At 46.6% G+C, this 15,891-nt stretch overlaps 2 protein-coding genes across 2 annotated transcripts in view; one reads left to right on the top strand and one right to left on the bottom strand.

The window, feature by feature from the left end:
• LOC114808722 (mediator of RNA polymerase II transcription subunit 26) overlaps positions 1–9,698 on the bottom strand; it is an 87,105-nt gene extending 77,407 nt beyond the window's left edge. Inside the window, exon 1 of the mRNA XM_029056544.1 lies at positions 9,617–9,698. The gene's annotated coding sequence lies outside the window, so the exon portion shown is untranslated. The remainder of the gene's footprint in view (positions 1–9,616) is intronic.
• On the top strand, positions 8,907–11,163 carry LOC114808724 (transcription factor jun-D). The gene has a single exon (XM_029056549.2). The coding sequence runs from the start codon at positions 9,480–9,482 to the stop codon at positions 10,401–10,403; it is 924 nt and encodes a 307-aa protein (XP_028912382.1). The 5' UTR covers positions 8,907–9,479; the 3' UTR covers positions 10,404–11,163.
• The last annotated feature ends 4,728 nt before the right edge of the window (positions 11,164–15,891 follow it).

The raw sequence follows: 15,891 nt of genomic DNA, 5'->3' as shown, positions 1-15,891 counted from the left end.
TGGCCTTAAAGCACTCAATTGCCTTACCCCTCTGCTACCTCACCTTGCTATTCTCCAACTATAACCCAGCCTATACACTTTGTTCCTCTAATGCTAACCTTCTCAATGTGACTCGTTCTTACTTATCTTGCTGCCAACTACTCATCCACATCCTGCCTTTGGACTGAAATGCCCTCTCTCCTCATATCTGAAAGACAATTACTCTACCTCTTTCAAAGGCACATCTCCTCCAAGAGGCCCTTCCTGACTAAGCCCTCCTTTCCTCTTCTCTCACTTCCTTCTACATCTTTCTGCCTTACTCCCTTTGTTCATACAATTCAATCAATAGTATTTATTGAGCGCTTACTATGTGCAGAGCACTGTACTAAGCAATTGGAGTTACAATTCAGCAATAATTTGTCTTCCCTCTTTCCAGCCCCACTACACTTATGTATATATCTGTAATTTAATTATTTGTATTAATGTCTGCCTCCCCACTTCTGGACTGTAAGATCATTGTAGGCAGGAAATGTTTACTGTTGTAATGTACTCTCCCAAGTGCACAGAACAGTGCTCTGCACACAATAAGTGCTCAATAAATATAATTGAATGAAACCAACTCGCAAATTGAATCTTTCACCAAATACCTTCAAAGTATCACTAAAACCTGCCCTTTCCTTTCATTTAAAACTACTACCATGTTAGTCCAAGCATTTATCCTATTGCTCCCTGATTATTGTACCAGTCACCTCGCTCATCTCCCTGCCTCCTGTCTCTTCCTACTCAAGTTTCTATTTTGCTCTGCTGCACAGTTCATAGCTTTACAAAACTGTTCATTTAATCATATATCTGTCAAATCTAACCTCCTGAACCATGTCTTCTGTCCATTATTGCTATTGTTCTTGTCTGTCCGTCTCCCCCGATTAGACTGCAAGCCCATCAAAGGGCAGGGACTGTCTCTATCTGTTACCGATTTGTACATTCTAAGCACTTAGTACAGTGCTCTGCACATAGTAAGCGCTCAATAAATACTTTTGAATGAATGAACGTTTTTCCTTTCTCCAGAGCCTTTCTACTTGTTTTGTTGTCTCATTGTCTTGTTTTGTTGCCTGTCTCCCCTTCTAATAATAACAATAATAATGTTGGTATTTGTTAAGTGCTTACTATGTGCAGAGCACTGTTCTAAGCGCTGGGGCAAACACAGGGGAATCAGGTTGTCCCACGTGGGGCTCACAGTCTTAATTCCCATTTTACAGATGAGGGAACTGAGGCACAGAGAAGTTAAGTGACTTGCCCACAGTCACACAGCTGACAAGTGGCAGAGTTGGGATTCGAGCCCTGACTCCAAAGCTCTTTCCACTGCACCACGCTGCTCCTCTAGACTGTAAGCCCATTGTTGGGTAGGGATTGTCTCTTATCTGTTACCAAATTCTACTTTCTAAGTGCTTAGTACAGTGTTCTCCACACAATAAGTGCTCAATAAATACAAATGAATGAACCTCCAGTGTTCCCATCCACCTCCACATCAAACTGAATCAACAGCTTCAAGGAACTCAATGATTTTGACCCTGCTCCTTAACTCCCGGATTATTTACTATCACCCAACCAGCACAATTGGCTCCTCTAATGCCAACCTAGTCATTGTCACTGATTCCTTTGCCCATGTCCTGCCTCTTACCTGGAATGCCTTTCCTTTTCACATCTGATAGCCTATTAAAAAGCATATCTCTTCCAAGAGGGCTTTCCTGACTAAGCTCTCATTTCTTCTTCTTCCACTCCCTTCTGAGGCATTGTTCTACACCGGGATTTTCACCCTTTATTCGTCCCTCTTCCAGTCCCTCAGCACTTATGTACAAATCCATAAATTATTGCTAAATTCTGCCCTTTCCTCTGCATCCACACTGCTTCCATGCTTTCCAAGTACTTATCCTATCCTATTTTGACTACTGAATCTGCCTCCTTTCTTATTTCTCAGAATTCTGTTTCTCCCCACTCCAATCCAACCTAACTCTGCTGCACATATCATTTATCAAAAAGAATTCAGTCACATCTTCCCACTCCTCGAGAACCTCCAATGGCTGCCCATTCAATGCCACATTACACAGAAACTCCTTATCATTGACTTTAAAGCTTTCAGTCAGTTTGCCCCAAACTAAATCATCTCACTACTCTCCTTTTGCAATCCAATGTGCATTCAGCTCCTCTAATGCCAGCTTAACCAGTGCCCTGATCTTGTCCGTTTCACTGCTGACCTCTTTCCCATACCGTCCCCAAACCTAGAACTCCTTCCATCTTCCTATATGCCAGACCATCTCTTTCTCCACCTTCAAAGCATTAAATAAAAAAGTTAATTAATTAAAGGTTAATTAATTAAAACCTTAATTGAATTAATTAATTCAATCGTATATATGGAGTGCTGTGCAATACAGCAATAAAGATAATCCCTGCCCACAACAGGCTCACAATCTAGACAGGGGGAGACAGACATCAGTACAAGTAAGCAAGCATCAGTATAAATAGAGTTCCAGATATATACATATATACATAAGTGCTGTGGGGAGGAGAGAGAGGGAAGAGCAAAGGCAGCTAGTCGAGGTGATGTGTAAGGGGACCTAAGGAAAGGGGGCTTAGTCTGGGATGGCCTGTTGAAGGAGGTGTGCCTTCAGTAGGGCTCTGAAGCTGGGGAAGAGCAAGTGTTTGGCAGATTTGAGGAGAGGGGTATGTTCCAGGCCAGAGGTAAAACGTGGGCAAGGGGTCAGCAGCGAGACAAGTGAGATCAAGGCACAATGAGAAGATTAGCACCAGAGGATCAGAGTGTGCTGGCTGGGTTGTGGAAAAAGAGAAGGGAGGTGAGGTAGGAAGGGGCAAAGTGAAGGAGAGCTTTAACGCCAATGGTGAGGAGTTTTTTTTTGATATGGAGGTTGACAGGCAACCCCTGGAGATTTTTGAGGAGGTGGGGGTGTCATGCCCTGACTTTTCTGTAGAAAAATAATCTGGACAGCTACTGATAGCTGTGTGGCTCAGTGGATACTGTGTGGCTCAGTGGAAAGAGCACGAGCTTGTAAACCAGAGGCCATGGGGTCTAATCCCAGCTCCACCACTTGTCAGCTGTGTGACTTTCGGCAAGTCACTTAACTTCTCTGTGCCTCAGTTACCTCATCTATAAAGTGGGGATTAAGACTGTGAGCCCCACGTAGGACAACTCGATTATCTTGTATCCCCCCCAGCACTTAGAACAGTGCTTGGCCCATAGTAAGCATTTAATAAAAAACAATGTTATTATTATTAATACGTATGACAAATAGGGAGAGGCAGGAGGTTGGGAGGTCAGAACGAAGGCTGATGCAGTAATCCAGTCAGGAAAGAATGAATGAATTTACTAATGTAGTGCTTTGAATGAACAAGAAAGGGCTGATCTAAGGAATTTTTTGAAGACCAACAGGATTTGCTGATGGATTGGATATGTGAGGTAAATGATAGAACGGAGTCAAGGATGTCACCAAGGTTACGGGCTTGTGAGACAAGGAAGGATAGTTGTATTGTCCACAGTGACGGACAGTTCAGGAGAGGAGAACACGTGGGAGGAAAGATAAGGAACTCTGTCTTGGACATACTGAGTTTGAGGTGGTGGTATTGAAGTCCTGAAGGCAGGAGGTGATGCAAGCCTGGAGGGAGGGAGAACAGGGGAGGAGATGTAGATTTGGGTTTCATCATCACAGAGATGAAAGTTGAAGCCATGGAAGTGAATGAATAATCCAAGGGAGTGAGTGCATATGGAGAATAGAAGGGGACCAAGAACTGAACCTTGAGGGACCCCTACAGTTGACGGGGGGTGGGGGGAGGAGGGGACCACAAAGGAGATGCAGAATGAATGGCCAGACAGATAAGACGAGAACCAGGAGAGGACAGAGTCAGTAAAGCCTCCCTTCTTTCCTTCAACAGCCCAGCCTGCACACTCCACTCCTCTGCTGCTAATCTCCTCTCTGTGCCTCGTTCTCACCTGTCCTGCCGTCGACCCCTGCCTGGCCCATGTCCTGCATCTAGCCTGGAATGCCCTCCCTCCTCATATGTGCCAAACTAGTTCTCTTCCCTCTTTCAAAGCCCTACTGAAAGCTCCTCCAGGCGGCTTTCTCAGACTAAGCCCCTCTTTTCCTCTGCCCCTACTCCCTCCCTATGCTCTAGCCCCTTCTCCGCCCCTCAGCACTTGTGCATATTTGTACATATTTATTATTCTATTTACTTAATTAATATGTATATATCTCTATTTATCTATTTTGATGCTATCAATGCCTGTCTACTTGTTTTGCTTTGTTGTCTGTCTCCCCCCTTCTAGACTGTGAGCCCATTGTTGGGTAGGGATTGTCTCTATTTGTTGCAGAATTGTACTTTCGAAGTGCTTAATAGAATGTTCTGCACGCAGGAAGCACTCAATAAATACAATTGAATGAATGAATGAAGCCAAGCTTCGCTAATGTATTGAGGAGACGGGGATGTTCCACAGCGTCAAAGGCAGCTGAGAGGATGAGGTGGAATAGGATGAAGTAGGAGACATTAGATTTGGCAAGAAAGAGATCATTGGTGACCTTTGAAAGGGCAGTTTCACTGCAGCGAAGGAGGTGGAAGCCAGATTGGAGGGTGTCCAGGAGAGAGTTGGAGGAGAGGAACTTGAGGCAGTGAGTGTAGATGGCTCACTCAAGGAGTTTGGAGAGGAAAAGGTAGTAGGGAGATGGGGTAATAACTGGAAGGGGCTGTGGGTTAAAGGAGTCTTTCTTTTAGGATGGGAAGGCTTGGGCATATTTGAAGTAAGTGGGGAAGAAGACTCTAGAAAGTTAGCAGTTGAAAATGGCAGTTAAAGAGGGAAGGGGGGAAGGGGCAAGAATTTTTATAAGGTCCGAAAGAATGGAGTGTGATGCAAATGTGGAGAGGGTGGCACTTGAGAGGAGGCAGGAGATCTCCTCTGGAAATACTGTTGGGAAGGATGGGAAAGTTGAAAAGGAGGCTGTGGGGGGCGATTGAGGAGGTGGAAGGTGATTTTGTGCAGCTCGCATCTGATGGTGTTAGGTTTCTTAATGAAGTAGATGGCCAGACAATTGGGGGTGAGGAATGGGGGAGGGGAGGGACAGGTGGCCTGAGGAGGGAGTTAAATGTCTGAAACAGCTGGTATGGGTAATGGGCACTTGTGTCAATAAGGGAAGAGAAATAGTTTTGCCAGGCAGAGGAGAAGGTAGAGTTAAGGCAAGAAAGGACAAACTGGAAGTGGACAAGGTCGGCCTGATGTTCAGATTTCCGCCAGCAGCATTCTGCAGCTCGAGCATAAGAGGAAAGGAGGTGGAGAGTGCAGGTGTTCAGGGCTATGGGTTAGTGTTTCGAAAGTAATGAAGGGCTAGGGGAGAGAGCAAGTTGAGTTGAGTAGAGAGGGTGGTGCTGAGAGCATCTATTTGGTCATCAAGAATGTGTAGATTGGGTATGGATGGAGTTCAGAGTTAGTGAGGGTAGAGATAGTGTTAGAGACAATGAGATTGAGTGTATGTCCAGATTGGTGGGTGGGAGAGGTGGGATGGAGGCGGAGTTGAGGAGCGATAGAAGGTGGGAAACAGAGGGGTCACCAGGTACATTTATGTGGATATTGAAGTCTCCAAGGATCAAAGTGGGCATGCAGAGAGAGAAAAAGAATGTGAGAAAGGGCTCACATGGATAAAGAATGGTTAAAGAAGTTGGAGGTAGGACCTGACAACTGACAAATGACAACTACCCGAATCTGGAGGGGGTGGCAGAAGCAGATGATATGGGCTTCAAAGGAAGGGCAAGGAAGGGAAGGGTAAGGAGACCCCACTTCCCCTTCCAGTTATCGCCCTATCTCCCTACTACCCTTCCTTTCCAAAGTCCTAGAACGAGTCGTCTACAATCGATGCTTAGAAAAACTTAATTACCATTCTCTCCTGGACTCCCTCCAATCTGGCTTCCGTCCCCTCCACTGTACCGAGACTGCTCTCTCTAAGGTCACGCATGATCTCCTTCTTGCCAAATCCAATGGCTCCTACTCCATTCTAATCCTCCTTGACCTCTCTGCTGCCTTTGACACAGTTGACCATCCCCTCCTCCTCCATACCTTATCTCACCTTGGCTTCACAGACTCCGTCCTCTCCTGGTTCTCCTCTTATCTGTCTGGTTGGTCATTCTCGGACTCCTTCGCAGGCGCCTCCTCCCGCTTCCATCCTTTAACTGTTGGAGTTTCTCAAGGGTCAGTTCTTGGCCCTCTTCTGTTCTCCATTTACACTCACTCCCTTGGTGAACTCTTTCGCTCTCACGGCTTGGACTACCATCTCTACGCAGATGACACGCAGATCTACATCTCTGCCCCTGTCCTCTCCCCCTCCCTTCAGGCTCGCATCTCCTCCTGCCTCCAGGATGTCTCCACCTGGATGTCGGCCCGCCACCTAAAACTCAACATGAGCAAGACTGAGCTCCTCATCTTCCCTCCCAAGCCTGGTCCTCTCCCAGACTTCCCTATCACCATGGATGGCACGACCATCCTTCCTGTCTCTCAGGCCCGCAATCTCGGTGTCATCCTTGATTCGTCTCTCTCGTTCACCCCACACATCCTATCCATACCAAGATCTGCTGGTTTCACCTTTACAATATCGCCAAGATCCATTCTTTCCTCTCCACCTCAACGGCTACCTTACTGCTACAGGCTCTTGTTATATTCCGGCTAGACTACTGTGTCAGCCTTCTCTCTGATCTCCCTTCCTCCTCTCTTGCCCTGCTCCAGTCTATTCTTCACTCCACTGCCCGGCTCATCTTCCTGCAGAAATGATCTGGGCATGTCACTCCCCTTCTTAAACACCTCCAGTGGTTGCCTATCAACCTTCGCTCCAAACAAAATCTCCTCACACTAGGCTTCAAGGCTCTCCATCACCTTGCCCCTTCCTACCTCTCCTCCCTTCTCTCTTTCTACTGCCCACCCCGCACACTCTGCTCCTCTGCCGCCTACCTCCTCACCGTCCCTCGGTCTCGCCTATCCCGCTGTTGACCCCCGGGCCACATCCTCCTGCGGTCCTGGAATGCCCTCCCTCCTCACCTCCACCAAACTAATTCTCTTCCTCTCTTCAAAACCCTACTTAAAACTCACCTCCTCCAAGAGGCCTTCCCAGACTGAACTCCCCTTCTCCCTCTACCACCCCCCCTTCACCTCTCTGCAGCTAAACCCTCTTTTCCTCCCATCTCACTCTGCTCCTCCCCCTCTCCCTTCCCATCCCCTCAGCACTGTACTTGTCTGCTTAACTGTATATATTTTCATTACCCTATTTATTTTGTTAATGAAATGTACATCACCTTGATTCTATTTAGTTGCCATTGTTTTTACGAGATGTTCTTCCCCTTGACTCTATTTTTTACCACTGTTCTTGTCTATCTCCCCCGATTAGACTGTAAGCCCGTCAAAGGGCAGGGACTGTCTCTGTTGCCGACTTGTTCATTCCAAGCGCTTAGTACAGTGCACTGCACATAGTAAGTGCTCAATAAATACTATTGAATGAATGAAAGGAGGGATGATGCAAAAGCAGCACTGGGGCCCAAGGAAGCCGACACTTTCTTCTTTCCCAGTGAGTCTGGGGGAGTGAGAGGAGAAGCAGCCTCTGGAGAGAGCAGTAGGGGAGACCATGTTGTCAGGGTGGAGCCAGGTTTCAGTGATGGCGAGGAAGAAGAGAGAGTGGGACAGGAATGGGTCAAGAAGGAAGGATAACTTCCACATGATGGAGCGGGGGTTCCACAAGACACACTTAGCAGCATCTGTGGAGGGAGGAGAGTGGAGGGGGGAGGGCATGATGGATGGGGAGGGTCTGGATGGGAATGAGTTGACGGGGGCTGGCATGGGAGGAGGGGGAGGAGGGGTGGCGCTGGGACAGGAGGATGGGGTTAGTGCTCAAAAGACCTTCTGCTCCACCCCACTTCTCCCACCCACTGACTTGGACATACACTCGATCTCATCGTCTCTAACCGCTGCACTACCTCAGGGATATCCCAGGGATGGGGCAAGGGCAGGGAGGAGGGGCAGGAAGTGGTTGGGAAGAAGCTGACTGCTGAGGGCTGGTGCTGGCAGAGCGGGACGAGAGGTGGTGCTGGGAGAGGGGTTCCAGGGAGGGGGCAGAGAGGAAGGTCACATCTCCTTCAAGAAACCTTCTCTGATTAAACCTTCTTTACATTGGCTCACTTTCCCTTTTGCATCATTCTATGCTCTTGGATCGGTGACCTATGGACACTGGATATCTGCCCCAGTCCCATGGCCACAGCACTTATGTATATATCTTTAAATTATACATTATAAATCATTCATATTCATGTCTGCCTCCCCCTCTGGACTGTAAGCTCATTATGGGCAGGGCCCAGGTCTTTTAATTCTGTTCTCTACCAAGTGCCTCAGAATAAAAGTAATAATAATTGTTGTATTTGTTAAGCGCTTACTACGTGTCAGGCATTGTACGAAGCGCTGGGGCAGGTACAAGATCATCGGGTTGGACACAGTCCCCGTCCCACACTGTGGGTCATAATCCACAATGACGAAACCGAGGAAACCGAGAAGTGAAATGACTTGCCCAAGATCACAATGCATTTGTGGCGGAAACAGGGTTGGAACCCAGGTCCTGTAACTGGAGTGTTCTGCACATAATAAATGCTCACTAAGTATAATTGTTATTCATTTTTATTATTATTAATTGTGGCTATAATTAAATGATTGATTAGATTGGGGTGAGGCAGCGAGATGCCGCGCATGAACACAGATAGTGCTGACCAAATGTGGTCAGCGCTCTGTAGTGTATTGAAAATAGCTTGTGACTTCATTACGCTGTCCCATCCCTATGACATCAGCCCCCAAATCTCCGCGCTGTTGTGCAGTATACGGTGCGTCGCCCGGGAGACCGGAAGCGGGGAAGTGGGCGGTTCAGACTTTATCCGGGTCAGCGGGTAAATGAAGTCTCCGGAAAATATATCACCCACGTCCAATAAATTGAGCTCATCAATGCTGAGAGTTTAAGAGGAGTGAATTAGGAGGCTGCATTGGCATAAGTGTTGACGAGGTATTTTGTGTAGTAGTTTAGCAGTGCTTCCCGTCATGCAATTCGCCCTGCTAAAACTCCATCTAGTTTTGCTAAGTGGATTTTAGGGAACAGCACTTGGAAGAGCACAGTCACCGGGAAATTTCCAAGTCATGCTGGAGACGGGCACGAGCGAATAAAGCAGTCCCTGTTCTTCTCCTTCCCTTCCTGACTCCTCCCTCGGAATATGGTTTTTCTCTTCCTCCTTTACTCGCTCGGTCTGTTTAAACTTCCTTTTTCCCCTCCCACCTCCTTCCTGGGGCCACTGCGGGGGAGGAGAATGGAAACACCCTTCATCCCTGAGGATGTATTAGGCAGCCTTAGCGGTAGTAACAACAGCAGCTCGCTTTCCCGGGCCGCCGCTTTCCCTCTGCCGCATTTCCGTTGAAAGGCAGCTTCAGCAGCATGATGAAAAAAGACGGTCTCACCATAAATCTTAATCACCAGATTGTGGCCACCCTAAAATCTGCGCCCCCTCCGCTTCTTGGGGATCAAAATTTGCGAGGTAACGCCATCTGCTCTACCGCCGATGGGCTACTCACCTCTCCGGACCTAGGATTGCTCAAACTGGCCTCGCCGGAGCTGGAGCGGCTCATCATCCAGTCCAACGGGCTGGTTACCACAACCCCGACCACCACCCAGTTCCACTACCCCAAAGTGACGGCCACGGAGGAGCAGGAGTTTGCCGAAGGCTTCGTCAAGGCCCTGGAGGACTTACATAAACAGAACCAGCTAAGTGGAGGGCCTGGGCCGGCCGGAGCCGCGGGGGGCTGTGCTCAGCCGCCGGGCGGGGCCGGCGTTGACCTCATCCCGGGGCCCCCGACCGCCGCCGCTTCTCTCGCACAACAAGAACCGCCAGTCTACGCCAACCTCAGCAGCTACACGGGCAACGCAGCCGGCGCGCTGGGCAGCACCACGGTGAACTACTCGACCGACACGGTGCCCTACCCGCCCCCGCCCGGCCTGGGCCAGCCCCAGCCTCACCCCCGGCTCCAGGCGCTCAAGGACGAGCCCCAGATCGTACCCGACGTGCCCAGCTTCGGCGAGAGTCCCCCGCTCTCCCCCATTGACATGGACACACAGGAGCGCATCAAGGCCGAGCGCAAGAGGCTGCGGAACCGCATCGCCGCCTCCAAATGCCGCAAAAGGAAGCTGGAGCGGATCTCGCGGCTGGAGGAAAAGGTCAAGAGCCTCAAGAGCCAGAACACGGAGCTGGCGTCCACCGCCAGCCTTCTCCGGGAGCAGGTGGCGCAGCTCAAACAGAAGGTGCTCAGCCATGTCAACAGCGGCTGCCAGCTGCTGCCCCAGCACCAGGTACCCGCTTACTGAGGGACCCGGGCGAAGTTTTCCGAGGGAGGCACGAACGCGGAGCACGCCCAGGTTGGCATCCGCCCACAGACTGAGGCCCCGCTGATCCGCCATCTTCTGCCAGCACCTCTCGTTTTGGTTTGGTTTTGTTTTTACCCCCTTTCCCTTGGAGTTTTAGAAAGTTGGAGACGGTTGATTTTTCCGTGGAATAAATCAATACATGTTTTTCGGGCAGCAGGCGGGTACCAAGAACAGAGCAGAAATCCCTCCTACCCTCTCTCATCTAGGAGGCCTCGAGTTTGGGAATTATACCCCAGGGGAGATTTAGGAGGACTCAAGCAATGAAGGAAGATATGGGATATGGGATGAAGAATAAGGCGAGGAATATGGGCTAGGCAAGCGAGGAAGGAGAAAGATGGAAGGAAGGAGAACTGAGAGAATGAGCAAAGGGCTCGCAGCCAAGGAGGGGCAAGGGGCAAGTGATTGCCGAAATTGAAGATTCACTTTTTTATTCACCCCCACAGCCCATTTTTCAACTGTTCACACTAGGTGATCCTAATGTTGTTTCTACTCCCTCAAAAATAGGGGTTTTGTTCCCTTGTACAGTCCAACTTCAAGAACTTTTGCAGGTGAAACGTTACAATATTAAGGTTTTTTGTCTTAAATGTTCTATTTATGTTAAAACTTGGGAACATCGGTTAAAAAAAAGCTCCACATTCCTGTATGTAATACTATACTTAAATACCTTTCCATCAATAAAACATTATTGCATGAACTCTGATTTCTGTCTGCTGCTTTTTCAGCTAGGGAAGGAGTTGTGTATAAACCAGTATTAATTCAGATGACTTTCTACACAAAACCCTTGAGAAGGCTGATTTGAGAAGGGAGGTGAAAGGTGAAAAAGGCCCTAAGTTTTTGAAGACAAATCAAGTACTTGGCCTCCTGAGCCAGAGCAGTCTTTAAGGCACAGCTGCAATCTCTTTGTGACTGAAGAACTTCTGAAAAAGAGCAATAGAAGGCCTACTCTTGTATTTAGATGGATGAAGCCACAGTAATCAAGTTGCTGGCTAAAGTTATATTATTCAATTAGTCAACTTAAAAAATGGATTGACTTCTGGGAATTGAACTCCTGTGCCCTCAATCTGGGATTTCTTCAGATTTGTAGCAGTTTGATTAAGGAAGATGAGGTGGACAGGTAAGTGAAGGAATCGAAACCTACATGGTTTTCCCATTGAGGATGGTCTCCATTCCAGCTTTTCCAAAACTACACCAAGATTCAACCTATTTTCTCTCTCCAGCCTTCCTAAGCTCCTTTCTTGCTGTTCTTTGGTACAGAATAGCTTCATAGTAACAAGAAAGAGGCACATTTTACGTTAGGAAACCAGCATGGTAGTAGACAGAGCATGTGTCTAGGTGGTCAGAATGGCCCTAGTGGTGTGAAGGACCTGTGCCTTACTCCCAAATCTAACACTTGTTTGTTGTACAACCGTGGTTGAATCACTTAACTCTGAGCCTCAATTACCTCATCTGTAAAGTGGGAATTAATATTCTGAGCCCTGTGTCTAACCTGATTAGCTTGTACTCTACTCCAGAGCTTAGTACAGTGCCTGGCAAATATTAAGCATTTAACAAATGCCATTTAGAATAATCAGTAAGTGGTCTTACAAGTGATTTCCAATAGGCTGTCTTGGAACCAAAGAAAATTTTAAAACTAAATACTTCTCTAAAAGGAAATGACGTTGGACCACCACCCAGTTGTAGTTAATTTCTACTGGTTTATCAAATGTAATTTTATTAATGACAAACTTAACAAATATCAATCAACTGTATTTATTGAGAGCTTAGTATGCCCCGAGTCCAAGCACTTGGAAGAGTGCAACAGAATTATAAGTTCCCTGCCCAGAATGAGCTTAATGTGAGTAACTCAGGAGGAAGAATTCAGTTCAAAAACAAAGCATTTTGCTCAATTTTCCCAGGTCTTTTCCAAATTTGTTTAAAGTAAAAACCCGCTGCTGAATGGGTTTTCTTTACATCCTATTATTATTATTGAAATAATCACAAAGTTGGATCCTTAAGAGCAAAGAGGTGAATCCTTAGGACCAAAAACTTCATCTCATAAGCCCTACTAACTGAACAATCTCATGGCTCATTGGAAAGAGCACGGACTTTGTGGTGAAAGTCATGAGTTCGAATTCCAGATCTGCCACATGTCAACTGTGACTGTGGGCAAGTCATTTAACTTCTCTTGCCTCAGTTACCTCATCTGTAAAATGGGGATTAAGACTGTGAGCCCCACGTGGGACAACCTGATGCCCCTGTGTCTACCCCAGCGCTTAGAACAGTGCTCTGCACATAGTAAGCGCTTAACAAATACCAACATTATTAATATATTATTACCCTCACCAATACCAAAATTCCTCTTTTCGGACACAGCTTCCTCACCTGCTGTTACCCATTTACCCTTGTCCAGCAAATCTGTCTTTTCCCCCCCTCCATAATTTTGACCCCCTCCAGTATTCTACAGCCATTCCACTCTATTTTGTCTCTATACCCAAACTACCTTCTCCTGAGCACAAGTGGATCACCACCCTTTCCACTGAACTGAACTCCCTTGTTCCCTATTCATTCACTCCTTCAATTGTATGTATTGAGCATTTACTGTGTTCAGAGCACTGTACTAAGCACTTGGAAAGTACAATACAGCAATGAAGAGTCAATCCCTGCCCACAATGGGCTTAGTCTGGGGAGGGGGAGGGAGAGGAGGAAAGTACAGACATTAAAACAAGTAAAAAGGCATCAATATAAATAGAATTACAGATATATACGTCTTGTACCACTAACCCAAAACTCTGGATCACCTCCAGTTTGCCTTCTTTGCTCTTGTACCCAAGCTGCAGAACACTGTTGGAGGAAATTCAAAAAACTCTCTGACCTTTCCATCTTAAAAGTACAGTGCACTGCACATAGTAATTGCTCAATAAATACGATTGAATGAATTCATTCTTATCTCTTCAATTTGGCCCTTTCCCCAGCCCGACAACACTTCTTCCTAGTTCACTTCCATTCCAGCTTGCCAGCTGTTCCAGACATTTGAACTCCCTCCTCAAGCCTCCTGTCCCCTACCATCTCTTTCCCCTAATGACCTGTCATTTACATCATCAAGAAAATTGAAACAATCAGGTGTAATCCCTAAAATCTCCCCTGCTCTCTTCCAAGCCCCTACTCTGCTCTCTCTGGCTCACTGTTTCCTACAGTAATTCGAGTTGAAATCTCTCACCTCCTCTTCAAATTTACCTCTCTACCTGTATTGCTGACCCCATCCCTTCACACCTTTTAAAAACACTCGTCCCCCTTCCCTCCTTCACTACCATCTTCAAATGTTCACTTTCCAATGGACTCTTCCCCGCTGCTTTCAAACAAACTTAGATATTCCCAACCTAAAAAAACCCCTCCTTGACCTCACCACTCCCTCCAGTTATCACCCCATCTCCCTCATTCCATTTCTAAAGAAGCATCATGGCCAAGTGGATAAAGAACACTATCAGAAGGACCTAGGCTGTAGTCCCAACTCCACCACTTGTCTGCAGTGTGACCACAGGCTAGACACTTCTCTGAGCTCTCATCTGTAAAATGGGGATTCAGACTGAGTTCCAAGCAGAACAGGCACCATGTCCAACCCAATTTACTTGTATTCACTTAGTAGAGTGTGTGGCACATGGTAAGTGCTTAACAAAAACATATTATTTCCAACCTTCTTGAGAGTTGTTTACAAGTGCCATGTCCACTTCCCCTCCTCCAATTCTCTCTTAGATACCCTGCAATCTGGCTTCCCCTTCACTCCAGAGAAATTGCCCTCTCAAAAGTTGCAGTAATCTTCTCGTAAATGCTCTTTTTGACCTCCACTCTATCTTAATCTTCCTCGACTGCTCAGCTGTCAACAATCACAATAGACAATCACCCTCTTCTCTAGAAAAGAGTATCCAACTTTGGCTTCACTCACTCTGTCCTCTCCTGGTTCTCCTCTTACCACTCTGGCCATTCATTTTCAGTCTTCTCTGTGGACTCATTCATTCATTCATATTTATTAACTGCTTACTGTCTGCAGAAGCCTGTACTAAGTACTTGGGAAGGTACAGTACCACAAGAAACAGTCACAATCCCTGCCTACAATGAGCTGACAGTCTAGAGGAGGAAAGACAGACTTCAATACTAATAAAAAGACACTTATACAAATAAATTTAATTTCAGATATATACGTAAGTGCTGTAGGGTTGGGAGGGGGAGGAAGAGCAAAAGGAGCAAGTCAGGGGAACGCAGAAGGGAATGGAGATGATTAAAATTGGGACTTGGTCAGGAAAGGCCTCTTGGAGAAGATATGCCTTCAATAAGGCCTTGAAGGGGGAGAGAGTAATTGTCTGGAGGAATTCAGAAGGGAGGGCATTCTAGGCCAGAGACAGGACATGGGCAAGGAATTGGCGATGAGACAGGTGAAAAAAAATATATTCAATATATAGTATATATTAATAGAATATGAATATATAATTAATAAAAAACAGGCAGTGGCAGCTGGTGATATATAAAAGAGATTCATTCAATCATACTTATTGAGTGCTTTTTGTGCAAAACAGTGTACTAGGTTCTTAGAGATGCCTTTGGGGTCAGCCAGCCACTACTGTGCTCCCCAGTGTACCCAGGCCTGGCTGAAGGCAGTTAAGAGCAAGGAGAAGTAAAATGAAGGAACAGCAGCTTCTTGACAGTTTAGGGGCAAGTTCTTGGTGTCCTGGCAGAGGTTCTGATGTTAGTGGTTATTACTGTGATATTTGGTATACATGTATATTTGCAAAGCACTGTGCCTTAGCACTGGGATTGATAAAATTATAAAATCAGGCACAGTTCCTGTCCCACAAGGGGCTCATTATCTAAAGGAAGGACAACAGGTATTTTATCCCCATTTTGTAGATGAGGTAACTAAACCAGAGAAGCTGTTACTTGCCCAGGGTCACAGAACAAGAAGGTGGCAGAGCCGGGATTAGAATCCAGGTCCTCTGACTGCCAGATCTATGCTCTTTTCACTAGATTTTCTATTTTTATTTGAAACTTGGTATGTTGGATCTACTGGTGCTGTTGCTGGGTATTTTTAGGTGTGGGTTTATGTTATTGGGTTCTTTTGAATGTCCACAAATAAAATGACAATTTACGTATCAGGAGAGACTGAAGAGCAACTGTTGGGATCCAAGGAGAAGTGTCTAGGAAGGCGCACAGGAAGGAGATGGGTCCTTTGAAGATTACTCCCACAGCTCTTCTGGGTCAGTCTTGGCTTCCTCCTTGGAGCATGGCTCTTAAATCAGTTCCTCTTAGGATTTTGGTTTCTTCTTACCTGGCCCATTCAGTTTACATTCAAATCCAGTTTGGCTAAGATGCTTTTACCCCATTTTGAGACTATAGAAGCCACAGGATTCTCTTTTGGGAACGAAAGGAGAAGTATGGCACAGTGGATAGAGCATGGTCC

This window comes from Ornithorhynchus anatinus, assembly GCF_004115215.2.
Source record: "Ornithorhynchus anatinus isolate Pmale09 chromosome Y5 unlocalized genomic scaffold, mOrnAna1.pri.v4 Super_Scaffold_Y5, whole genome shotgun sequence".
Lineage (NCBI taxonomy): Eukaryota > Metazoa > Chordata > Mammalia > Monotremata > Ornithorhynchidae > Ornithorhynchus > Ornithorhynchus anatinus.
Note: the sequence above shows the minus strand (reverse complement) of the source record. Positions and strands in the feature narration are given on the sequence as shown.

Coding starts and splice junctions, on each gene's coding strand:
- LOC114808724 (XM_029056549.2), top strand. CDS start 9,480: ATGATGAAAAAAGACGGTCTCACCATAAATCTTAATCACCAGATTGTG.